General features: G+C 48.6%; 1 protein-coding gene across 1 annotated transcript in view; it reads right to left on the bottom strand.

Moving 5' to 3' along the window:
- The window catches only part of LRRC75A (leucine rich repeat containing 75A), a 195,541-nt gene extending 170,726 nt beyond the window's left edge, over window positions 1–24,815 (bottom strand). Inside the window, exon 1 of the mRNA XM_077836603.1 lies at window positions 23,976–24,815. Coding sequence (XP_077692729.1) covers window positions 23,976–24,245 — 270 coding nt within the window. The 5' untranslated portion in view covers window positions 24,246–24,815. The remainder of the gene's footprint in view (window positions 1–23,975) is intronic.
- Window positions 24,816–27,060: the final 2,245 nt, after the last annotated feature.

A 27,060-nucleotide genomic window follows, 5' to 3' on the forward strand; every position in this document is an offset into this window, starting at 1 on the left:
GCAAGCCAGTGAGCAGTTCCAACTGAAGGCATTAATCTCATTTACACGGAGGCCCCTTTACATAGCTCTGGCACTACAAAGGGCACTTAAAGTGGGTTTAAGTGTCATTTACACTCATCTTAAAGCAAGGCCCCTTTACACTAGGAAAGGCGCAAAGGGACTTTTGTGTAAAACAAGGAATTTACTAATGGGGATATTGATAAGATCGTTGGGCTTTTTTAAAAAGCAATTAGCACAAAAATCTATCATCATTTGCAGCTGAAAGCTCCACAGAAAAGCAATTCAGTTTGAACACACGCCATATCTCAGAGCCCTATGCAAAATTAACAAGAAAAATTCTATTTATCCGTCTGATTAAAGGGTTCCATTCAATTCAATGGCTCAGAAAAGGTCGACTCCCTCCCAGATCATTGGCAGATTGGCAGGCAGGCAAAGTTAGGCAATAGCATCAAATTTCAGTTTAATCCCTTTCCTGGAAGAATGCCTGCACAATATATCAAACCGTCAATAGGTTCAAAGCTCCCTGCTCTCTAGTCTATCTTGTTTTTTAAATTAAGTCATAAAGTGAGTCAGAATTTGAAATCATAAACAGAAGTTGTATGATTTACACATCCCCCCATTCTGAACACCTTTTTGCTTCCTGTTCTGTGGCCAGACAAGGGAATTACTTCTCTTGACAACTAATTCTCTATCCCCAAACACCACCAGCAAAACTGCTTCTCAGAACAAACCCGCAGGATCCCAGCACGCCCAAAACCAGACAGACACAAGCACGTTTTATGACAATTGAGTGATTGAGAGCAATTTGTCCAGGTGCTGAGCTGAGCAAGGAAGCACCCAGATTTATTAGCAGCAAATGGAAAGAAACCAAGACAGATAGATGAGCATTCACATGGAAGCAGAGCGAGTTAGAATTTGTTATCTATCTAGCACCATGGGAATTGCAGGCAAACAGTAAGGACAGGGAAGTTTAAAGATGCCGTTCCTGGGACATGTATGCACGTACTTAACTTCACTGATTCGGCTTCAATGACGTGTGAAGTTCCGCCCACAAGTAATGCTTTGTCGACATTACCATTTTTGTCAGTAAAACTTTTGTCGGTCATGGGGTGTGTGTGTGTGGGGGGGAATACACACCCCTGACTGACATAAGTTTCAGTGACAAAAGTGGTGATGTGGACAGCGCTACGTAGCCTGCTGACACAGCTAATGCCGCTCGTTGGGGGCGGTTTAATTATGCCAGCAGGAGAGCTCTCTCCCACCAGCAATGAGCAGCTACACAGAAGACCACAGAGCACACAGCTGTGCCGCTGTAAGGTCCGTAGCGTAAACATAGCCAAAGTCCACACAGGATCAGGGCCTAACTTTGGTCATGACACAGTCATTTTGCCAGGGAGAACAAAACAAAGTGTGCATGTGGACAAACACTGCCTTGCGCCTTCACTGGCTATTTACCCCTGTGCCAACAAAAACTGGGCGGGAAACCGTGGTCCCATCTAGGGAGAATTTTCGAGATTTGAAAATGGTTTTTCCTGTCCCGAATCAGGGAGAATTTCAAACATTTTTGCAAACCGAAAATATGGGAGCTAGGTGGGATACTTTGGCTCAATAATCAATGTTTCATTTTGATCTTTTCAAAGAAAGTTTTTGTTTGATCTTAAATGAACTTAAAGTTCAAAATGAAAAGTCATTTTGAACCAAATTTCATTTGTCGGAAAAAAAAAACACCCCGTTTTTTCAAAAATGGGAAAGGTTCTGAAACAGACCTTTCCAGGCAAACAGCTCTGGTTTCGACACACTGGCATGTCACGCTAACAAACCATTTCACTGAAAACTTCACCAACCAGCTGCAGTGCCGGGAAGATGCTTCTGCTGGAGATGGGGAGCAGGAATTCCGGTCTGATCGCATTTCATATCTCCTGTGTGCAGATGCTCGCAGTGCCAACCCCAAGCACCCAGAAATCACGAGTCAGCACCCCGCAAATCAGGAGGTTGGCTTAAAAATCATAAGCTTCTTTAAAAAAGTAAATTGGGCAGGGGGGGTGGATGGAAGAGGGGGTTATTTTCCTTCTGGCTTTTGAGCCACTGAGGTGCACTCAGGTTCCATTTTCGAGCTTCTCTTACTATCTAGGAGGGTTAGAAACTTTCTGAGTGAAGGAAAGCTGAGAGTCACATATTCACCTGACTGTTGAAGCTGGGCTTTAAGGAAAACACCAAATATTGCAGGTTTCCCAAGCTGGAAACACTGTCCTGTATGGCGCTTTGCAAACACTAAGTGATAAATCCCCCATAATGAATGTAAGACACCCCCATAATGAATGTAAGCACTCTTCAGACTCATGGTATGCTGAAGAAGAGAGTGTAAGTGACTTGTCTAAGGCCACAGATAGAGACGAGCAGTTATCACAACCCAGAGCGCTCCTAGTCTCCTATGGCCATGCTGCACCACTTCCCCCTTCTCCAGTCATGTATACTCCCCCTGCACCCACATTCCTGTCTGAACAGAGACTTTACTGTCAACCCTCCCACATTCCCTACTGCATTTGCAAAAACCACCAGCTGGTATTCAGGGGCTTTAAGAGGTTTTTCTATTAACTCTGCTAATGAAATGACTTAACAGCAACTTCATTATAGAGGAAGATAATTCCAATTCTAAACCCCAACACTCATTCTCAGGATCACATGCCCCTCAGCTACAGCCTGAACTTTGCAAACCTTTAGGAATTAAATAAGTAGAGATCTCCCTGACTCTCTCTCTCTCACACACATACCCCCAAGATCCTTCAGTGACCTCCACGCAGCAAGCTCCAGCGTGGAAATACTTCTGCCCACATGTAAATGGGTGCCACTTCCACAGCCCAGCTAGGGCATTCACACCTGTGGGATCTATGCTTTTATTTGACCTTAGAATATTAGACAGACAAAGGAGAGAGGGAAGAACAAGGTGGTGCTTTGTGTTTTTTATTGAAACACTTGTTCTGACTTTAAATGATCCAAACCTCTTAAAAGCGGCCCTTCAGTGACACTGCATCAGCCTTGGGTAGATGCAGATGGGTCTCGTTGTAGGACCCCACTCCAAAGACAGGTTTCAGAGTAACAGTCGTGTTAGTCTGTATTCGCAAAAAGAAAAGGAGGACTTGTGGCACCTTAGAGACTAACCAAAAGTGAGCTGTAGCTCACGAAAGCTCATGCTCAAATAAATTGGTTAGTCTCTAAGGTGCCACAAGTACTCCTTTTCTTTTTACTCCAAAGACAGTTACTAAATCCAAGCACCTTTCCTTGCATTCATTCCAACAGCAGTGCACTTCTAAAGCATGTCCCATCCAGAGAGCTTTATGGAACCCATCTTCACAGCATCCCTCGGGCAGGGAAGTAATATTACCCTGCCCATCCCTGGTCATCCGTTTCACAGCTGGGAAAGCGAAGCACATAGGTGCAAAGGGACTTGACCAAAGTCACACAAGTGTGTGGCTGAGCTGGGAACTAAAGCCAGGTTTCCCTACTCCCAGTCTTAGCCTTTAACCACACTAGCATCCTTCCTTTTCCATTGTGCCATCCTCAGCCATAACACAAGGACTTTGCATCAGCCCTTTCTTTACTCAGATGGATACAGGGGGACTTGTTTGTTTAAATCTGCTGGCTTTTATTTCACAAGGCTCCTCCCCTCCAGAGTGTGAAGGGGTGTTCTTTGAAATCATCACTAGATGCAGGGGAGACCTCCCTTCAAACCGGTCTTGATTCCGATGGCGTTCGCTCAAGTCCTGCGAGGAACTAGAACTGTGGGTGTACTGGAGGCGTTGCCATTCGACACAGGATATTACAACAGCAGAGTCCGCTGGGGAACTACACTGACTGTTTTCTTTTAAACTCCACTGATAAGTGCACCTGTTTGGTTGCTGCACAGCCAGGTCAACCACAATGGAAACAGGATGCCCTTATAAGATAAGCCCTACAGAACTTTTGAGTAATGGCATCAAGCCCTATGATAACACTACTGTAAGCCATAGGTTTAGAATCATTACTGTAGACTACAGTAGTATTTTTCTTTGAAATAAGGGTGAGCCAAAGGCATTATCCCTGACCACGTCTTGGGGTTAAAGCACCAGATTGGCAGTCAGCAGAGGTGGGTTTGGTTCCTGACTCTGCCACATGCTCACAGTGTGACCTTGGCCAAATCCCTTTGCCTCAGTTTCCACATCTGCAAAATAGAAAGAATGACCTATACCCATTTCATTGAAGTTTGAAAAATGCTTCAAGGTCTGCAGGTAGACAGCACCCTAGAAGGACAGAACATTGTTGCTCAAGAACTCAACCTTCAGGAAGTGACTGAGTTAACCTGGGATACGGTCACATTTTAAACCACAAGAATTTTGTTCTCTCTCATATTCCCAAATGGCTGATCCATTCCACCCCCCGCAACTTCCTCTTTTGTGGCTACTTTCCAAAAGAAAAAAACCTGACAGACAGATCTCCAACCTCCCCTTGTACCAGGGACCAATGCTGGGATAGTTAAGCCTCACTGGTAAATGTTTCAGAAATACACAATCATCTCCAAAAAGGAGGTCAGAATGGAAAAAGTTAAACAACATCAGCTGTTGTGGTTTCAGATACTCCCTCTGCAGCACCACGGTTTCCTGCCATGTTTTCCATCACCTCTTGGTATAGCTCATATACACGATGCCCACTTGATTGGCTGTTGCCAGATTACTAGATACGGAACAGTTTGGTGACAAATTTTGTCAACAGTTACATCTGTGTACCACCAGGGATCTCCACTAGAGACCAGTCAAACCCTCGTGAAAGTCAAAGGGGAGTTTTTCCCTTGACTTCAAATGGGAGTTGGAACAGGCCCATCAGAAGAGGAAAGTGTGGCCCCTGGTTAGTACAACACTCACACAGTGGTAAGTGCTAATGTGTGTCAGGAGAAGGCGGCCCTGGAAGAGGTGTTTCCTTATTGGTGAAGGCAGATGTCTCCTCAAGAAGGCAACCAAGTTCCTCCAAGACGATCCTAAAATTCTCCTGCTATGGACAAGCTGAAGCACCAAGGTTTGCGTAAGACTCTTTTCTCAGCCTATGTTTGTTATCCATACAGGAATCTCATTGTTCCCTCAAAGCCTGGAGCGAGGGAAGGAGATAGAAATGTCGAAGCATCAGAAAGTAATTAATTACCAGCCAGCACCATGAGTAGGCAAACAAACATCGCTGGAGAGAACTAGTGCTACTCAAACTGGAAATCACATCCCCAGCTTCAAGTGCAGATGTAACCTAAGGGAATTAGTCATCTAAATCCCATTCAACTTCATTTGAAAAGCCCAGACAGAAATCTTACCTGCTTGGGGTAGACACTAACAGTCCCTGCATGACAGTAAAATTTGCCCTAAGTCTCTCAGTCAACATAATCCACCCCTCCACCCTTTGTCATGCATGTGCATTTCGGCTGCTGCCTTCCACCCCAGAAATGGCTACATTTCAGTGGTGTTGGTTTGTAAAGCCCTTGGGGACCCATCAGGCCCTGTATTATGTGGGATAGCATTGATCTGAAGCCAGGGGAAAAACATTGTGTTTAAAAGACACTGTCACTTCCCGGTTCCAGCCCAGCTCAGCCTCCCCTGCGCAGACACCATCTGGCTGAAGACTTCAAAAGAGCAGCAGCCGACACTTCCCAACTGAAGACGTCGAATTCTGAAGGCAATTCCCACAGGCGACGGCACCCGCGGGGGCGTTCGCTTGTCAAAACAGCCGGCACACACCCATGCACCGAAGGGAGAGGGAGCCTCAGTCTCGGGAAGGTATTTCCTTTTGAAACAACCCCATAAAAATCCCCAGAAGGCCAGCCTGCCTCTGAGGACTGGAGCCCTGCGCCAAGTGCTGTGTTTCGGGTCAGATCTGAAGACGAGGGGCAGCCAGGGGAGCAGGCTATTGCATATGGCTGGCGTGGCTGGCAGAGCTCCAGCCAGTCAACTCTCCCAGTTACAGGAGAACAGGGCTTGGCTGGCTCTTCGACAGAGCAGGTTGGAATAGCTAGACCAGGAATTCCCAGTCTTTTGCGGGGTAACTGGTCCTACCTCCCCCTGCCCCACCTTCCCTGGCAGCAATCAACCAACCATCCATCTGCCCTTCAGGGCAGTTTGGTCCAGGGAGCTGGGAACATAAGAACGGCCATAATGGGTCACACCAAGAGTCCATCGAGCCCAGCATCTGGTCTCTGACAGTGGCCAGCACCAGGCACTTCAGGGGGAAAGAACAGAAAGGGGCAATTTCAAATGATTCACCCAGTGTTGTCCAGTCTCAGCTTCTGGCATGGAGGTTTAGGGACACCCCGGGCATGGGGTTATGTCTCTGACCATCTTGGCTAATAGCCACTGATGGGCCGATTCTCCATGAACTTACCGAATTCTTTTTTGAGCCCGATTATACTTTTGGCCTTCACAACACTCTCCTGAAGCAATGAGTTCCATAGATAGACAGCAGGTTGGGAAGTACTTCTTCACACAGTGCAGTCAATTAATTTCATCAGGTGACCCCCAGTTCTTGTGTTATGTGAAGAGATAAACAACACTTCCCCAATCACTTTCTCTAAGCCATTTATGATTTTATAGACCTCTCATCATTTATAGACCTTTATAGCTCCACTTAGGACTCAATCAAGAACTGTTTCTCTCCTTGTGGGTTCCAGGACTAGCTTCTCCAAGCAGCAGTCATTTATGGCGTCTACAAATTTTACCTCTGCATCCCTTCATGGGATGAGGTGACATATACCCAATCAATAGGAGGATAGTTGAAATGCCCCATTATTATTCCATTTTCTGCCTTCGTAGCCTCTCTAATCTCTCTGAGCATGGTCAGTAATACAGTTTGGTAATACAGTTCAACTCCTAGGCTCCGACTGTTCAAGCAGGGAATTTCTACCCTAGAGGTTCTGTGGTACAGTTTGAGTGATTGAGTGACAGTGAGAAACTGGAAGCCAGGAGACCTGGGTTCTGATCCCACTGGCACCATCCGCAACCCCTTGGGCAAGTCACAACCTCTGTGCCTCAGTTTCCCTATGTGTAAAATAAGTATCTATCCACACAGCAATACATCCAGGTGCATACTCAGAGGTGCACTCATACCATATCCTCAAGAGGAGCATCCATCCTCTCGGACAGAGAATCCCCATTTCCAGCATCCTGGGCAAGAGAAAGGTCAAAGGTCTCTTCTGAATTGACAGTCCCCTCTCTGCACACAGAAGACACACCACAGCGTCCCTCTGCTTAGCTTTACCCTGGGCATTCCCCTGTAGAACACGCTTTAAAAGACCATGCTCTCTTAAACCTCAGCTCCTGGACACGTTGTCCCTCAAGTGACCTACAGCCCCAGCATCACCCGGGCTATGAAAACTGTATCCGAGCAGATTAACGAGCAGGGTGTTAAAACGCCCTGCTAAGAGCGATTTACACTCTCTCATGCTTCAGGGAAGCTGGCTTCCTTCTCTGCGTCAGACCCATTCATTTCTCCCGCCTGAATTCCAACTAATAACCTATGTTAAAATGTCCACCCAGCTGTTGTTTACTAAGCCAAGGTCTGAAGTGCACCATGGGAGGAATTAGAAAGGAAGGAGCCGTTCCCACAATTACCTTCTAATGGACTCTGCTGGAACCAGGCTAGGAGCAACGTGTTTAAATGTCACAATTTACAGGACATGTTGCACTTACCTACGTGGCTAGGTTAAGCCAGTGTGAGAACACCTGGCCAAGATGCCCGGGTGGCACCAATCTGTCGCTCCATCACTGGCATTCACTGAAATGGAGGACCTGGCCCATTACACTAGCATAGGTTATGCTGACATACAGCTTTGCGTTGGCAACTCTGCATGTATGGGCCCACATGCCTTCCCTAGGCCCGGAGGACACTACCCGGTCACACTGAGGCTTCAGAAATGTGCACACTTTTAGGATGATCACAGGGCCCTCAACCATGCCAGCTGGACACCCTCCTCTGCTGCTGTTCCTCCCATGAGGAGTCCTGTCAGTATAGGGTGACCAGATGTCCTGATTTTACAGGGACAGTCCTGATTTTTGGGACTTTTTCTTATGTAGGCATCTATTACCCCTCACCCCCATCCCAGTTTTTTACACTTGCTATCTGGTCATCCTATGTCAGTATCACGGGTAGCCAGTGGTAGCAGACATAGATCCGTGCTGGGCAGTTAGCCAACCAGAGGAAGAAAGGAATCTCATTAATCCTTCCCAGCCAACCAGCTATAATCCACCTGGATCAGCCGCCGCTGTGTGTGATCCTCGCCTCCCCAACTTGTTCCCCCCTAGACAGCTCAAAAAAAAAAAGTGTAGATTTATTTTCATTAGTGGATTCAAGCAGTAGGTTCAGTTTTCTAAGTTCATTTGCTCAGACACCTCTACGGCACGATGGGTGCATCTCCCTGCCCAGACCCACCGAGGAACGGGAACAGCAGGAAGTTCTACACATTGAGAAAAGGAAGAGGCAGAAGAACAGAGTACAGAGAGATACAAGAGAGACCAGATCTTCAGAAGGTGAAAAGACAGACTAAAGGGCCACCAGCTCCGCATGACGTATGACACGCCATTGGCAGATGTAGCCTTGTGAGCATTCGTTTTCTGGCAAACGTTTCCAGTGTTCTAAGGGTTTAAAATAAAAGGGGAGGGGGCACAGGGGAGCTTCTGATGGTTTTGTCATTCCAATGAACCTCAGGAAGCCAGTTCCTGGTCCCAAACTCACAGCACTGAACTTGGGTGTAAGTCATACTGCCCACTTTCTTCCCCACAACCCCTGTTCTGCACACAGAGCAGATATCTGGCCTCAGCCAGCCTTCCCCATTCACCTGTAGGAGAATTCACCCCATGTCCCTGTCAGCACTGAAGAGCACACAGTCTTAAGCCAACGATGATGCTTTGGCTGTGCCCTCTTGAAGAGGCACACCAGGCCCGCAGGGAGATGTGGCCCTGACAGTCTCTGACCCTGCCTGTTTCGTTCCCCTGTCCGCACAGAAAGACAGGCAGCTCTTGTACGGCAGAAAGGATGCTGCATATGAAAAGTCGCACTTGGGCCACCCTGACGAGCCAAACACAGTCCACAGAGCTTGGTAGCGTAGCCTGCAGCCCCTCTCCCTTTAGTACCAAGCTGCAGCCCATGCAGACTGCAGTTGTTGGCGTGTAGCGTTCCAAGATCAGGATGCAGCAGGACAGGGTCACATCAGTAGCCGATCCCAGGGCACACCGGTTGGGTCAATTTTATGCAAATTAGCTGCAGGCTTTGGGCATCCAGCAAACTGCCAGGAGGGACCCCAATCCACTCAAGTACTTGAACACTTTCAGTTGCTTAACGTCTACGTATTTAAATGCTCTGGTGAATAGGATCACTTACCGATTCAGCCACACACCCCTATTCCGCAAAGCAGTTCAGCCTTTCAATTAACTTTAGTCACATGCTTCAATGCCATGGAAGACAGTGAGACTGATGCACATGATTAAGAGCTGTGTCAAACCAAGGCTGCAAATAGGTGAAGTTTGCGGGCCCAATCTCTAAAGTTATCACAGAGCTGATTGTAAAATGCATGTTGCATAACAATAGTTTGAACCTGGCTATTATGTCACTTGCCACTGTACAATGCAAGTTGTATGACTCACTGTGGACTTTTCCTGATTTACTTCTGCTCCGTGTACATCAGTATCCGCAAGTACCTTGCATTAGAACAGCAGCACACTTAGGGTAGTACATTGTCTTGGAGCCACTCCTAAATACATGTGATTGATTTGATGCAAGTAAATAAAACGTAAAGCACTTCCTGCGTGACCAGGTTACCTCAACCTACAAGGCTCCATTACGTACACAGAGTAACCGTAAGGGTTTAAATTGCACATTTACAGTGACTGCTCCCAAAAGCTTTTCAGAGACATAACACCACCATCTAGTTTGGAATGCTATGGGATTCTGTCCAGCAAATGTGCTATTTGCAGCTCATAAGAACTTTCACTTACACACAGCCCTTTTCATCTCCCCCTCTCAAAGCACTTTTCAAACAACATAATGAATTAAGTTTCCTAAGAACTCTGTGGAAGTTATATACACCAGGTCCAAGAGATGACAAGCGATTCACCCCAAGGCCAGAAAGTCAGTCGGTGGCAAAGCTGACGCTGGAGAACTCAGGAGTTTGGCTCCCAGTTACGTGTTCTAACCACTAGATACTTCTCTCTCTCCCCCTCTCTCTCACCCAAAAATCTTTCCAAACCAAAGCGCACATATCCATTCCAATGCTGCAAGGAATAAGATACAACCTTTAAGGGTCAGATTCTGTCTTCCTCGGGTCTCCAACAACTGTCACAGGCAAGAAACACACAGCCCAGAATCCCCTGACAATTGAAAGGTGACTAACCAAATAGTAAACTGCTATTTCAGAACAGCAAAGAGACAGTACCACCCCTTTCTCTTCAAAGGAGTTTCAGAAGCAATACTTATCCTCTTAAGGAAGGTGGTCACCTCTACACTATCACAACACGCTGCTCTCTCATTGTATCTCAAGCCGGGTGGATAGAAATCAAGTTTGTTTGTTCGATTGTTTGGGGGGTCGGGGGGTGGGGGGAAATCTGATTTTTTTTAAAGTTTATTTCAATTATAATAGTCATTTCAATTATAAAAAGAACAGGAGTACTTGTGGCACCCTAGAGACTAATAAATTTATTAGAGCTTGCATGAAAGCTTATGCTCTAATAAACTGGTTAGTCTCTAAGGTGCCACAAGCACTCCTGTTCTTTTTGCAGTTACAGACTAACACGGCTGCTACTCTGAAACCATTTAAATTATAAGTTTTTCTTTTTAAAAATAAACCTGTTTAAAATTAAATCTGAATTTAATACAAAATATATTAAGGGCTAAAAGCTTAGTGTAGTCTCTTAAAACATTTACATAAAAATAAATATGCTGAATCCATATGTCTCTATCAAAACCTTTGAGTTAGAATTAAACTCTGCTTTTCTGTATGAAGAAAGAGTCAGGGGAAAAACCCATCTAACTTTTGAAGTCAAGCTCTATAAATATGGCACAACAGATCAGTCTAAATAACTTAGACTGTCTTATTTTCAAGAGACAGGTGAGTAGGAACTTACGCTCTAGTCACTTTCATTTAGGCATATTTGAAAATTTTCCAAGGCTGACCTGAAATAATCAGTTTAATTCCCTGACCACAGTTAATCCCTCCATTTAGTTGAAAATGTGAAACACGTTTTGATATGTTTATGTATCAAAACGTTTAATGTTGTTTTGTTTAATGAACATAAGCTTTATATGCTTTTTGTTTAATTAAATTCCAGTCACCATCCTAATGCTGCTTGACACTTCATTCGCTATTTTCTAACATACTAAAAACAAACATAAATAAGAATCTGAAAATATTAAGCTGTATAATTGCTTAAATAAACGTGACTAGTTACATAGTGTACCCTCCTAGGTAGCAAAAAGATGCACCAAATCTAGTGTAAAGACTCTATTTAGTTGTAAATCCTGTTGTAATGGTTATCTCAACCAATGAGAAAGCACCCTTCTTTTAAAAGTAACTGCAGTACAAATGGAAAAGTTGATTAAAATCGATTATTTAAATCACCAAATGGAAAGTCTTGATTTAAATCACCTTGATCCATCCCCCAGGCATAAGGCTATTTCTCGATATACAGCTGTGGTTCGCTGGCTTCAAACTCCTTTACATTCTGCTCCAAACTCTCCTTAATAACCGACGCCTCACTAGAAAGGACAAAATTATTGAATGGCAACCCGAGCTGAGAGAAAGCACTTGATGCCTGGATCACACGGACCTGGGATTAATAACAGTCATTTCCGCACATCTCCTATAGTTAATCAAGTTCATTAATTAGAGAGAGCACAATAAAGAATCGCTTTTTAATTTCACTGACCATCCCCTTGCTCTGGTGTTATAGCAAAGAGTAAACATGAGTCCCTAGTGTGCCTTTTCTACACCATCCATTTATTTTTAAATACACCCCGCCATGCCTCTCCTGTATTTAAGATATGAATAACCAAATTGATATACCAAGGTGCACGCGGCACCCCATCAGAACGAATAGGCAGTTAAGTGACTGGCCCCATCCTGCAGACTGCTGAGCAGCCCAGAGCAGTGCAGAAGGTGCTCACCTCCCACTGACACCCCCCAGGGCTGGAATTGCTGCCTCAGTGAGCACTGATGGCCCTCAGCACCTTGCAGGATCCAGCCCTATAAACATCAATATCAAACCAACTCCTAAGAGTACGGCTGGTGGGGTCTGGCACAGGCCCTCGGATCCAGTCACACAACTGCACAGACTGTGATGGAAACTTATTGTGTTACTGCCCCCTGTGCGCCTCCTCATGGCTGGGTAGAGTGCTACAGCCGATCTGCCTCGGTTTCCCTGGCAGGGTTTCCAGCCCACTCTGACGAGTTTCCAGCTCAGCACTCTGGCCAGGTTACTATAATGCACCCTCCTCGCCCTGTTTCCAAAGTCATGGTTCCAAAAACGAACCCAAAATAAAAGGAGTTAGTATCCCTGTTGGGCTTAAGTCTCAGCCCTTTAGAGGTTGTTTGTCCATCCTCAGGGCTCAGCTCTGAGACCCCACCCTGCTGTGACCTGGCTTTACTGCCACTGGCAGGTCCCTGACAAACCCAAATAGCCCCGTCAGGATTGCCTTCCTGCAGGGAAGCTATGACTGGCCATGGCCCTACTCAGCTCTTGGCTCCAGCCAGGCTTCTCTCCCCAAGCTAGAGCAGCTGGTCTGCTCTCCTTCCTGGCCAGCTGCACCTGAGCGAGCTCATCTCTTTCCAGCCCCTTCCCACAGGTCTGACGCCTGCTATAGGTGTAGGGCTGGGTGTTGGCCCTTTCCAGCGCACGCAGGGTTTGTATGCCCCATCCCAGAGCTTCCCGCTAGTAGCTCAGGGCAGGATACGGCCCTGAGCATTAGGGATGGGGAGACAAGAATGGACACAAGAAACAGACAAGTGCACACGGAACCTTTCCATTCCCTCTGGCAGCACTTTCCACTAGAGAAGGACCTGACCGTAAACACAAACCCCCAAGCTGGAGGAAGTCCTGATCCTGATCCAGGCTTCATGGCTGGATACTGCTCTTCATGCTGGCCTGGGGCCAAACCCCAGCACTTACACCCCACAGAAGCCAGGGAATCAGAGGCTGTGGTTTAGACCCACCTTTAGCACAAACCCAAGGGCAACGAGCAGGGAGATGTTAGGGGAAAGTTCCACTCCGCAGGCCTTCCACAGCTAGGCCCTGGGCGCCTACATCACGCAAGGCCCCTACAGCCACCACCCTTTCACCCCTTACACCATGCAAGATCCCCCTGCCCATCACCCTAGCCAACCCCCCACTCTACTCCCACCCCATAGCATGGAAGACCCCCATGGCCACGCCCCTACCATGCAAGGACCCTATGCCCAACCACCATACCCAGCCCCCCATACTACCCTGCCCCATACCATGCAAGGTCCCCATGCCCAACCGCCCTACCCAGCCCCCACCCTACCAGGCCCCCCAATGCCCATCATGCTCCCCCACAGCATCCAAGGCTCCCAAGACACCACCCTTCTCTCGGCTTCTAATCATGTTGACTGCTCAAGCAAACTCTTTGAAAGGGAGGATGCCCTAGAGACAGACCTATGCCATGAAGTCTGGGCAAGGGGTGTTGCATTCAGGGGTTCCATGCCCAGACCATCTCCAGAGTGTACACCACCCTGGATTGTTTAGAACAATCCTATACTCTTTTCTCAGTACGCTTTGTTACGATGATGGAGCATTTGTATATGGCACCATACGCGCAGGTGACATCATCCAGAGACACTGAAGGCATGGCCCCTGCCCCAAGAGCATGCAATCTCCACCCTTCTTCAAAACAGCCTGGTCCTGTTTTCCAGAGCAGGAGGGAACGCACCCCTGAGGAAGCGCCATTCTCTCCCAGTGAAGTCTGGAATGAGCAGAACAGGGGAAACATGACAAAACTTCCATTGGAGCAGCAGTAACAGCCCAGTGGAAATTCCACACGCAGCCGTAACCAAGGGTGACTTCTTCGAGAGAAACGTCATGTCCTGTGAAGGGCCTCATCAGTGCCCTGGTGAAATGATGCATTGGGCACAGAAGGGGAGGAAAATAGGTTTCATTTTACAAATACTCCTAGCGTCGAATAATCGGACAGGAAAGTTTGGTTGTTTTAACCAATTAACCCCCATTTAAAAAAAACAAAACAAGCCTCCAAAAACCAGCGTGGGCCAATCTCCCATTTAGATGTAAGGCCCGATCAGGCAATCGATGGCCCACAGGCATAGCAATCCACCTGCCTGGAGCTTCATTGGTTTGAACCAAGCTCTGTATGGGTGCAGAAATCCACCCACATGCTGCTGACTGCCAGAGCAGGGCCCAAGAGTCTGGAAGCTGACCCTGTGAGGTCATGGGGAATGGAGGGATGGGACCGCAGCTCCTTTAGGGTGCTGAGCACCCACACATCCAATTGAATTCAGAGCTCAGTTTCCCTGAGGATAAAGCCACAGCAAAGCTCCCTATGACAAGGCACCAGGGAAACACAGATAGATGGCTTCAGAAGTTACTTTAGAAAAGGAAACTGGAGTCAAAAAATCATTTAATCTATGGATACAGGGAATTATTTCCATAAAAGCAAATATCCCAGCATCATTGTGGAAGCCTAGAATTCGGCATGCAGCCGAATACCGTAAATACTGTTACCAGGGTTCTTCGAATTATAGACAAGCATTATAGCTATTTCTGTACATTTCCATTCATCCTCAATTTGTTCGTCTCACTAACAAAAAACAAAAGATGCCCCATGTGCAGCACCCACTGGGAGCCGCCATGCCAGATGCACAGAGGAGATGCTGATTTCCAGGGAAGTGCACACTCAGAAGAAGAGAGCACAATACTTCTTTTTAGGATGTTAGCTTTACAAGTGATGCTCCAGGCACACTCTCGGGCTCCAGGCAGTCGACACTATTAACAGACAGAAGGAAACAGCAGCAGCAGAGGTTAACACCAGCTGAAAGAGTCGGTGGCAAAATCAGGCCATCTGTGCAAACAGCCAATGCATGCTCTTTAAAGACAACTGTAGGATTTGGAAGGCAGTGGGAAAGCCAAGCTGATTCTAAGGAGAGGCAGTGTGTAGAACTGCCTCAGTGCTGGAGACCACATAGTGCATTTTCCCTAGGGAGCAGCCTTGTAACAAGACACTTTAAGTGTACTCATTTGTCGTTTATTTTTCCCCCAACTTGTCTGTAAAGCTTGCTTCACTTCATAACACTTAGCACTTGCAGAGCTCCTTACATAGTCAAGGTTCTTCACAAACACTGACTGACTAAATCTTGCAGCAAATCTATAAACGAGGTAAGCATCACTCCCACTGGAAAACTGGCACAGACAGATTGTGTGATTTGCCCAAGGCATACAGCAAATCCGTGGCAGAGATGAGTATAAAATGCAGACATTCTGATGCTCAGTTTAGTAGGCCGTCCTGCCCGCCAGCTGGTGTTTGTTTTCCTGCTGCTGTCCATAATATGTAACTTTTCTAGGGATGCTGGCAACTGTGGAAGAACCCAATCCAAGATTCGGGGCTGTCTCCAGGCAAAAAGCACTGCCTGCAAGCGGACATACATATAGGGCCACAGTGGGTGTCCCTCCCTTGACTTCTGTAGGCTTTGGATCAGAGATCCATAGGAAGCACGTACAGGAATCCTGCAGATCAATTCAGCCAGCACTCAAGCCTCACACAGAAAAGCACGGAGAACTGCAGCTACTAGCTGAAAATTAAACTCTCAAAGCCACAGAAAATCAGTTTGGTCAATGGGGCTCTTAAGTTCTTAATTAGGTGGCAGGGAATAATGCTTGGGAATGGCAGGGAATAATCAAGTCTATTATACTCTCTAGGATGAAGTGTTCCCTATTATGACATATCAAGGTATATTTTATTTGAGCTCTTCTGCAGAAACCCTCTTTTTTAAAAGACTCATCAGACTGTAACAGGTTCCTTGCCTCCTCCAGCATTTTGAAAGGAATTTCTGGCTCCAGTGGATATGCAGTTTTCCCCCAGTCATGGTAACAGGCCACACTGGCAGCAAGATTCATCATAAGGGCAACCACTGTTAAATGTCACATTTCACTCAGATTCTCCACCTCACTGATCCAGAGCAGGGAAAGAGGGATCTCCTGCCCAAGCTAGGAGAACGGCTTCGGATCACAGCTGCGAAGCAAGCAAGCCTAAAGCGCTTTGGGCATTGGAAGACAGAAAACGTGGGAAACATTGCTCCGTGATACTGCACAGACAACAAGCCTTCTTATGAGGATAATTATTGCTTCCACCACAACTAATTTTGGGCCTGATCCAATATCCACTGAAGTCAACAGGTCTCTTCCCATTGACTTCAAAGGGCATTAGATCAAGCTCTTTACTGCAAAGCTCTGACATGGCCTATTTGGTGTTTTGGGGCAACAATTTAGAACTTGAATCATTACCTCTTTCAAGCCACATTCTTCACCCAAAACCCTCACTGACATTCACTGGGAGATTTGTGCAGACACTCAAAGGAGAATACGCATGGTCTTTAATAATGATAAAAAGAAAAGGAGTACTTGTGGCACCTTAGAGACTAACCAATTTATTTGAGCATAAGCTTTCGTGAGCTACAGCTCACTATGCTCAAATAAATTGGTTAGTCTCTAAGGTGCCACAAGTTCTCCTTTTCTTTTTGCGAATACAGACTAACACGGCTGCTACTCTGAAACCTGTCATTTAATAATGGTGTTATTGTATCACCTGTAGGAATTGGCACTATGGTTTGGGGAAGAGAGCGTTATCTAGAGGTGAAAACAGACAACAGGGGAGCACGGTAGGGAACATGAAAAGAAAACAACACCTTTCTTCTTACAGCCTCTCCTCCATAGTGCTCAATGAAACTACTCCTAAGGCCTGGTTGAATTTAGGTCGAATTTAGCAGCGTTATCTCGATTTAACCCTGCACCAGTCCACAGGACGAAGCCCTTTTTTTCGACTTAAAGGGCTCTTAAAATCGATTTCTTTACTCCACCCCCGACAAGGGGATTAGCGCTGAAATCGGCCTTGCCAGGTCGAATTTGGGGTACTGTGGATGCAATTCTATGGTATTGGCCTCCGGGAGCTATCCCAGAGTGCTCAGTTGTGACCACTCTGGACAGCGCTCTCAACTCAGATGCACTGGCCAGGTATACAGGAAAAGGCCCGTGAACTTTTGAATCTCATTTCCTGTTTGGCCAGCATGGCGAGCTCACCTCCACAGGTCACCATGAAGAGCTCATCATCACAGGAGACCATGCAGTCCCAGAATCGCCGAAGAGCTCCAGCATGGACTGAACGGGAGGTATGGGATCTGATCGCTGTATGGGGCGATGAATCCGTGCTGGCAGAACTCCAGTCGAAAAGATGAAATGCCAAAATATTTGAAAAAATCTCCAGCGGCTTGAAGGACAGAGGCTATAACAGGGACCCGCAGCAGTGCCGCATGGAAATTAAGGAGCTCAGGCAAGCCTACCAAAAAACCAGAGAGGCAAACAGCCACTCCAGAGCCCCAGACATGCCGCTCCTATGATGAGCTACATGCCATTCTAGGGGGTGCAGCCACCACTACCCCAACCCTGTGCTTTGACTCCGTCCAAGGAGTGGGAGCCAACACAGAAGCGGGTTTTGGGGGCGAGGAAGATGAGGAGGAGGTTGTAGATAGCTCACAGCAAGGAAGCGGAGAAACCGGTTTCCCCCAACAGCCAGAATCTGTTTATCACCCTGGACCTTGACTCAGTACCCCCCGAACCCACCCAAGGCAGGCTCCCGGACCCTGAAGGCGGAGAAGGGACCTCTGGTGACCATGTACCTTTGTAAATGTTATACATGGTTTAAAAGCAAGCGTGTTTAATGATTAATTTGCCCTAGCATTCGCGGCCAGTACAGCAACTGGAAAAGTCTGTTAACGTCCCTGGAGGATTTCCGCTCCATCCCCAGACACATCTCCATAAAGCTCTCCTGGATGTATTCCCAAAGCCTTTGCAAAAGGTTTCTGGGGAGAGGAGCCTTATTCCGTCCTCCATGGTAGGACACTTTACCACGCCAGGCCAGTAGCACATAGTCGGGAATCATTGTAGAACAAAGCATTGCATCGCATGGTCCCGGTGTTTGCTGGCATTCAAACAACATCCGTTCTTTATCTCTCTGTGTTACCTTCAGGAGAGTGATATCATTCATGGTCACCTGGTTGAAATAGGGTGGTTTTAGTAAGCGGACATTCAGAAGTGCCCATTCCTACTGGGCTGTTTGCCTGTGGCTGAACTGTTTCCCCGCTGTAAGCCATGCGGTGGGGGGGAGGGGTGAAGCGATCATCCCAGAGAATTGGGTGTGCGGGGGACTAGGGGAGTTAGTTGGGTTTCTGCTGCACGTGAACCCGGAAACCGCAGCCTCTCCTTTTAAATTGCCAACCAATTGTTAAAGTCCAACCCAATGGCTACTTCGCATGGCAAATGAGGGCGCTGCTGTTTGAAACCATTCCCACATGTTATGAAGGTTAAAGAAGCCAAAAGACTGTGGCTTACCATGGTTGCCTGCAAGCCAAATTCTGCTGCCTGGCCCTGCGTGAGTGATCTCTCACACCAAACCGGCATACCCTCAATAAGAGGCAAAATACAACCTTGTAATGAAAGCACATGTGCTATGTAATATTAACAGCAAGGTTTACCGTGAAAGAGTGTACCCATTGTTCTATAAAATGTGTCTTTTTAACTACCACTCTCCCTTTTTTTTTTTCCCTCCACCAGCTGCATATGTTTCTCCTTCCCAGAGGCTAGCGAAGATTAGAAGGCGAAAAAACACACTCGCAATGAAATGTTCTCTGACCTCATGCTGTCCTCCCACACTGACAGAGCACAGCAAAATACGTGGAGGCAGACAATCTCAGTGTGCAGGAAAACACAATATGACTACAAGGAGAGGAGGCAGGCTGAAGATGGTAGGTGGAGTCAGCTTGCTGAAAGAAGGCAGGAGTCAATGCTCAGGCTGCTGGAGGATCAAACTCATATGCTCAAGCGTACGGTTGAGCTGCAGGAAAGGCAGCAGGAGCACAGACTGCCGCTACAGCCCCTGTGTAACCAACTGCCCTCCTCCCCGGGTTCCATAGCCTCCTCACCCGGACGCCCAAGAACGAGGTGGGGGGGCGGCCTCTGGCCACCCAGCCACTCCACCCCAGAGGATTGCCCAAGCAATAGAAGGCTGGCATTCAATAAGTTTTAAAGTGCTGTGTGGCCTTGTCCTTCCCTCCTCCACCACCCCACCCGGTGCTTCCTTCCTCCAACACCCCTCCCAGGCTACCTTGGCAGTTATCCCCCTATTTGTGTGATGAATAAATAAAGAATGCATGAATGTGAAGCAACAATGACTTTATTGCTTCTGCAAGCAGTGATTAAAGGAGGGTGGGGAGGGTGCTTAGCTTACAAGAAAGTAGAGTGAACCCGGGGGGGGTTTCCATCAAGGAGAAACAAACAGAACTTTCACACTGTAACCTGGCCATTCCTGAAACTGGTTTTCAAAGCTTCTCGGATGCACACTGCACCCTCCTGTACTCTTCTAACCGCCCTGGTGTCTGGCTGTGCGTAATCAGCGGCCAGGCGATTTGCCTCAACCTCCCACCCCGCCATAAACGTCTCCCCCTTACTCTCACAGATATTGTGGAGCACACAGCAAGCAGTAATAACAACGGGAACGTTGGTTTCGCTGAGGTCTAACCATGTCAGTAAACTGCGCCAGCGCGCTTTTAAATGCCCAAATGCACATTCTACCACCATTCTGCACTTGTTCAGCCTATAGTTGAAGAGCTCCTTACTACTGTCCAGGGTGCCTGTGTATGGCTTCATGAGCCATGGCATTAAGGGGTAGGCTGGGTCCTTAAGGATAACTATAGGCATTTCAACATCCCCAACTGTTATTTTCTGGTCTGGAAAGTAAGTCCCTTGCTGCAGCTGTTGAAACAGACCAGAGTTCCTAAAGATGCGAGCATCACATACCTTTCCTGGCCATCCCACGTTGATGTTGGTGAAAAGTCCCTTGTGATCCACCAGTGCTTGCAGCACCATTGAAAAGTACCCCTTTCGGTTTATGTACTCACTGCCTTGGTGCTCTGGTGCCAAGATAGGGATATGGGTTCCGTATATTGCCCCACCACAGTTGGGGAATCCCATTGCAGCAAAGCCAACCACTATGACCTGCACATTTCCCAGAGTCACTACCCTTGATAGCAGCAGCTCAGTGATTGCGCTGGCTACCTGCATCACAGCAGCCCCCACAGTAGATTTGCCCACTCCAAATTGATTCCCGACTGACCGGTAGCTGTCCGGCGTTGCAAGCTTCCACAGGGCTATCGCCACTCGCTTCTCAACTGTGAGGGCTACTCATCTTGGTATTCTTGCGCTTCAGGGCAGGGGAAAGCAAGTCACAAAGTTCCACGAAAATGCCCTTACACATGTGAAAGTTTCGCAGGCACTGGGAATCGTCCCAGACCTGCAACACTATGCAGTACCACCAGTCTGTGCTTGTTTCCCGGGCCCAGAATCAGCGTTCCATGCCATGAACCTGCCCAATTGACACCATGATGTGCACACTGCAGGGGCCCGTACTTTGTGAGAAGTCTATGTTCATGTCCTCATTACTCTCGTCACCGCGCTGCAGTCGCCTCCTCCTCGTCTGGTTTCGCTTTTCTTGCAGATTATGGTTCTGCATATCCTGCTGGATAACACATGCGGTGTTTATAGTGCTCGTAATTGCAGCGGTGATCTGAGCGGGCTCCATGTTCCCAGTGCTATGGCGTCTGCGCTGAAAAAAGGCGCAAAACGATTGTCTGCCATTGCTCTGACGGAGGGAGGGGTGACTGACAACATGGTTTACCGGGTTGGCTTACATGGAATTAAAATCAACAAAGGTAGTGGCTTTGCATCAAGGAGAAATAGAATGGCCCCCTCAAGGATAGAACTCAAAACCCTGGGTTTAGCAGGCCGTTGATTTCACGGAGGGAGGGAGGAAGGGGGGGAGAAAATGAATACAAAACAAATCTGGTCTATTTCTTGTTTTGATCCACTTCATCTATCTTTATACATCTTGCTGGCAGCAGACGGTGCAGTATGACTGCTAGCCATCGTCATCTCCTGGGTGCTCGGCAGAAGACGGTGCAGTATGACTGCTGGCCGTCGTCTCCTGGCTGCTCATTAGAAGACAGTGCAGTACGACTGCTGGCAGGACTGAATCGCCATGAGACGAAACTTAAAAGGGAAATGACCTGGCTGAGTCACTCCCATGTTTGCCCTGGCACCCCGACCAACCTCACCGAGGTCGGCTAAAAGAGGACCCTGGAGTACGGCGACGATGGCTACCAGTCATACTGCATCGTCTGCTGCCAAAAGGCAATGAGCTGCTGCTGTGTAGCAATGCAGTACCGCATCTGCCAGCACCCAGGAGACATACGGTGACGGTGAGCTGAGCGGGCTCCATACTTGCCGTGGTATGGCGTCTGCACGGGTAAGCCAGGAAAAAAGGCGCGAAACGATTGTCAGCCGTTGCTTTCACAGAGGGAGGGAGGGAGGGAAGGGGGGCCTGACAATATGTACCCAGAACCACCCGCGACAATGTTTTTGCCCCATCAGGCACTGGGATTTCTACCCAGAATTCAAATGGGCGGTGGAGACTGCGGGAACTGTGGGTTAGCCACCCACAGTGCAACGCTCCGGAAGTCGACGGTTGCCTCGGTACTGTGGACGCACTCCGCCTACTAAATGCACTTAGAGCATGTGTGTGGGGGGAGACACAATCGACTGTATAAAAACGCTTACTACAAAACTGACTTCTATAAATTTGACCTAATTTCATAGTGTAGACATACCCTAAGACAGCTACAAGTCACACAACCTGCCTTCTTGGCTTCAAGGGGAAATGCCTCTCCAGCAGACGCCAGTGAAAGGGAAGGAAAACAACAACAACAGGACAAAAAAAAGAAAGGCAGAAAACAACACAGAACAAGAGTAGAAAGGGTGCATTTTTACACAGAAGAACCCACACACACACACAACAATTCTAGGGAATAAGAGGAAGCTACTGCCATACAGAGAAAACCTGAGCAACTTTCCCTTAGGTGGCACTGATCACTCCCATTGCAAAGTACATCTTGTCTATGCGTCTTGCAGACCTCAAGAAACAAAGACCTTAGAAACAAATCCAGTTTGGTGTGGATAGGTCCGTTTTCACTTTCATCTTGAAAACTGATTAGCACATCACTTCCATAAAACAAAAAGTCTCAAAAGTTCCCATAGCACTTTGAACTTTTATTGTCACCCAATACCTCAGGAAATTGTGAACCAGTTTACAGACCAATTTGTTTCCTTTTAAGAATTCCCCAAACCAGGGTCAGCCCCACTATGGCCTTTTACTTCTGAAGCCACTCTTCTTTCTGCTTTTGTTTCAGTGCCCCAGAGCAGTGGTTCTCAACCAGAAGTACGTACCCCTGCGGGTTCGCAGAGGTCTTCCAGGGGATACATCAGCTCATCTAGATAATTGCCTAATTTTTCAAAAGGCTGCATAAAAAGCACTAGCAAAGTCAGTACAAACTAAAATTTCATGCAATGACTTGTTTATACTGCTCTATAGACTATACACAGAAATAGAAGTACAATATTTATATTCCAATGGATTTATTTTATAATTCTATGGTCAAAATGAGAAAGTCAGCAATAGTGCGCTGTGCCACTTTTGTATTTTAGGTCTGATTTTGTAAGCAAGTTGTTTTTAAGTGAAGTGAAATTTGGTGGTTCAGTAATCTGAAAAGATTGAGAACCACTGCCCCAGAGGACAGAGAACATTGCTCTCTGCCTGTCTTTTCACTTGCTCAAACCAACCTTTGACAGTGCTGTCTCTCAGTTAACACCTGATTGGAAAAGACTTTCAGTTGAGGGGCATTGGGTAAGAGAATATATTAATAATTCCCTGTTTGTACATAGCACATTCCATCCTTAAAGATCCCAAGGTAATTTCTACAAGCCTTAATCAAACAGGAGCTAAATTCCATCAACTGGTATGTAGCAAAACAGTAAGATATAGCCGAAGCTGCCGATTGTTCGAGTTTTTTGTATTGTAAAGAAAGAGCTAGGAATCTTTGAGACAAAAGGCTGATAGGTCAAAATACCCAGAGACTTGTGGATGCTTTAAAGAGCTCTTTACACATGAACTTTTGGAAAGTGAAATGGGAACGTCTTACACCAGCCACTCTTATTTTGGACTCCAAAGCTATCACTGGAAGCAATAAAAGAGAGAAAGATGCTTTCTGAAGGCTTCTACATTGCACCAAGTTTAGTTTGCAAATGAAACACTGGGTGAAGTCCCAACACTTCTACAAGTTTTTGGACATGACCACCCAACAGTTGCTGAGTTTCTGAACCCTTGCCCATAAAGTCATGCGATAGAAGCTCGACCTGGAGAAGCTGTGTTACCGATTACCCAGTCCATGCCACCTACCAAGGAGAGATTGCTTCCCATTTATTAGCATTTAATCCTGCCTAGTTTTAAATGAAAAGGAGGACTTGTGGCACCTTAGAGACTAACAAATTTATCTGAGCATAAGCTTTCGTGAGCTACAGCTCACTTCATCGGATGCATTCAAGTAGCTCACGAAAGCTTATGCTCAAATAAATGTGTTAGTCTCTAAGGTGTCACAAGTCCTCCTTTTCTTTTTGCGGATACAGACTAACACGGCTGCTACTCTGAAACCTAGTTTTAAATGGTTTTCCAATACCTCATTTGCCAAGAACTTGCTAGGATGATCTTTCCCATTTACACCCTCCCCACAGGACCCTATGCTAGACCCCAACCTTGTTTCCATCCTATGCTCCAACCTCCAGAGCCACCTCACTCACCTGTCGCAGGTGTTTCAGCAGTTCAGTCGCCTCCTCCTGTTTCCCTTGTTTCACTAGCAGCAGCATGTCCTGGATCATACTGATTCGCCGGTGATAAGGGGGCAAGTTCCCACCACTCTTCCCAAACTTATCACTGGACTTCACCATGAAGGAAGCTAGGAAGTCTCCCCGGTCCCTAGCTGGCATCTTCTTGCGGGAGCCTGGATTGTGTGACTGGGGGCTCTCCCCTGCACCGGGAGGCTGGCATCCTTTGGTCTGCTTGGTGCCCATGGTATAGCCAAGCCACCAGGAGCCTCACCTGAAACGCCTCCCCTGGGCTTCATGCAAAAGCATTTGGTCTCGGTAGCCCCTGGTGGGAAGCGAGGCAGCTGGGCAGCAGATCTCAGCAGCTCCAAGGCAGGGTGCCCTCTCTGTGCCCGCCTCAGTGGAAGTGCAGACCCCCAGCACTCTGAGGGTCGCCCCCGCAGGGACGCAGAGCTGGAGGGCTTCGTTCACCAGACAGAAATACAACCGGCATCGTCCCTCATTGCTGCCAGCAGGGAAAAAAAAACAAAAAAAAACAAAAACCCCACAGGACTGGAAACAAAATCCAGGGAGCTTCTTACCAACGGCCCCAGAGCACCCCAGTGGGCAGGGGCAGGGGGCTGGCCCCAGGGCTCATGGCAATACTCGGCGGCTTCTCCCCCACGCCTCGCTCACAAGCGGGGGGCTCTCCCCCGCGGAGAGCTGGGCACAGCCCGCAGCCCCACGGGCATGAGCCAAGCCGCGAACGCCGCTTCTCCGGGACCGGGGGGAGACGCTGCGGACACGCCGCCCGGCTCCGGGCCGCGGGGTGGTGCGGCTGAGAGCCGTCAGCCCCCGCCCATCCTGCCAGGCCCCCCGCACTGCCCCGGGGCTGGCTCAGTCCTGGCTCCCGGGCTGCGGGGCGCCGCTCCCCATCTCGGCCGGGCCGGAGCCGCCGGGCGCCCGCTCTAGCGGCGGCAGCAACTTCGGGGGACCTGTTGCATGCCCCCGAACAAAGGCGGCGGGCGGGGGCGGCCCCCCTCCGGCAGGAATCAAGCCCGGGCACCCGCCGGGGCTCCGCAGGGCGCGGCCAGGCGGGGTCCCCGGCCCCCGCCCGGGGCAGGGCGCAGCTCGCTCGGGGACGGAGCCAGGCTGGGGCCGGCCGCTGCACCGCCGGGAGGAGGGAGGGCTCGGCGCGCCGGGGCCGGTCTGCGGGAGGAAGCGGGATCCGGACGGGCTCCTCCTGGCTCCGGCTCCGGCTCTCCCCCTGCTGCCCGGCTGGCTGCGCTGCAGCGGGGAGCGAGCGCCGAGCCCCGGGCTGCTCCCCGCGGGGCGGCGGCGGCGGCGGGCGAGAGCCGCGGCCCCGGGGCCAGCCTCCTCCCGGCGCTCCCTGGGACCCGAGAGCGGGCCGCCTCGCCCGCCCGGGGAGCCCCCTGCACGCTGGCGGGGGGGGGGTCCGCTGCGGGAACCGCTCCCCCCAGGGGCGGAGGTAGGTCCTGGCGCAGCAGGAGTTGTCGAGAGCCCGCAGGCTGCTCCCTGGCCAGGGGGCTGAGCAGTCAGGGCAGGAGAGGCGGTTTCAGGCATTAAAGCAAAGGGAAGCGAAAGACAGAAGGCCGTGAAGGGGATTTAATAAATATTATTATTATTTCCAACGACCCAGCCACGCTTTCCAAACCCAAACAGGTACCTCCCTTCCCGGGCTGGAGCCTCCTTGCCTGCCAGTTTCTATCATTTATCCCACAAGGATCAGTTCTCGCTCCGGTCCTAGTCAAGATCTACATGCACCCAGGCCGGGCACCGGTCCGACAACAGGGACTCGAGCACTAGATCCGTGACACAGCTCTACCTATCCTTCACCACCTGCAATCACACCACCACGACCACCCCCCACATGGCCCGGGGCCTGGACGAGATCAGCAAAGGGCTGGCGCGGAACCCAGGCAAGAGAGAGGTGATGCTAGTGGGCAGAGGAAAGTATTTTGAGGCATTTGCAGCCACCGCCCAGTCTCCTTTGCCTGAAGGTTCACACCTACAACTGGTCAATTGAGCCAGTAGTCCAGGAGGCTCCTGACTTCCTCGCGGATGCTGAGCTCTCAGCGTTACACACCGATGCTGCTATGTTTCTAGCATCTCCAGCTGGCTCGGAGACGCCTTCCCATCCTGACAAACGATGACCTGGCCTCAGTTATTCACGTCTTCGTCCGTTCTCGGCTAGACCGAGCCGTCCAGTATGCCTGGACATGGAGCCGTCAGCACTGTGGAAACTCCACGCAGTACAGACTGCTGCAGAGCATCTCCTCAGCTGCACTGGCTCCTGTGAGCACAGCCAACCTTGCCTCCACTCACACCTTGGGCTTCCCATCGAATATCAACTCAGGTTCACGGTCCCCAGCCTTATCCTCAAGGGATTCAGTGGCCTGGGCCCAAGGTATCTAAAGACTGACAACCCCAGGATAAAGAGTGTGGTTGCCAACTATGCTCCTCTGCCCCAAGGGAGCTCTCTACAAGAAGGGTAAGGCTCGTCTGCACAGGAGACGGAACTCTCCTGGAGGCCAGCCCAAGACTGTCAAATGAACTTCCCCAGGAACTGAGCACCATCACAAACCTTACCACCTTCCACTCGAAAGGCAAGATGCATTTCTTTGACCTTGCTTTCCCCAATGTAAACATACAGTAGTGTGTATATATATTACTACAAAACAAAACAACCCACTCCTCTGCACACACGTCTCTCCCTGGGAGGGTTAACTTCAACAGGACTCCTTGTGGCCATAGCCCATACAGGGATCTGACAGTATGGTCCCCTCAAAGTCTAAACCTGCCGGGACAATGCATCAAAAAAGTGTACTTTGTTGCTTTCTTTGACACCTGTAGTTTAGTTTTGAATTCTTTACATAATAAAGTCAGGCCATGCTAGGAAATGCACCGTAGTATAGTTTATAAAAATCACAGTGTCATAGTAAAGCGAGACTTCACTACCATATTTGCTATTAAATCTAGAGATTGGGGAGAGGCAGCCAAATTTTGAATAGGGATTATAGAACATGTGGGCAAGTGATATAGGAACGAACAAGATTCTTCT

Source organism: Eretmochelys imbricata, chromosome 17 (assembly GCF_965152235.1).
Source record: "Eretmochelys imbricata isolate rEreImb1 chromosome 17, rEreImb1.hap1, whole genome shotgun sequence".
Classification (NCBI taxonomy): domain Eukaryota; kingdom Metazoa; phylum Chordata; order Testudines; family Cheloniidae; genus Eretmochelys; species Eretmochelys imbricata.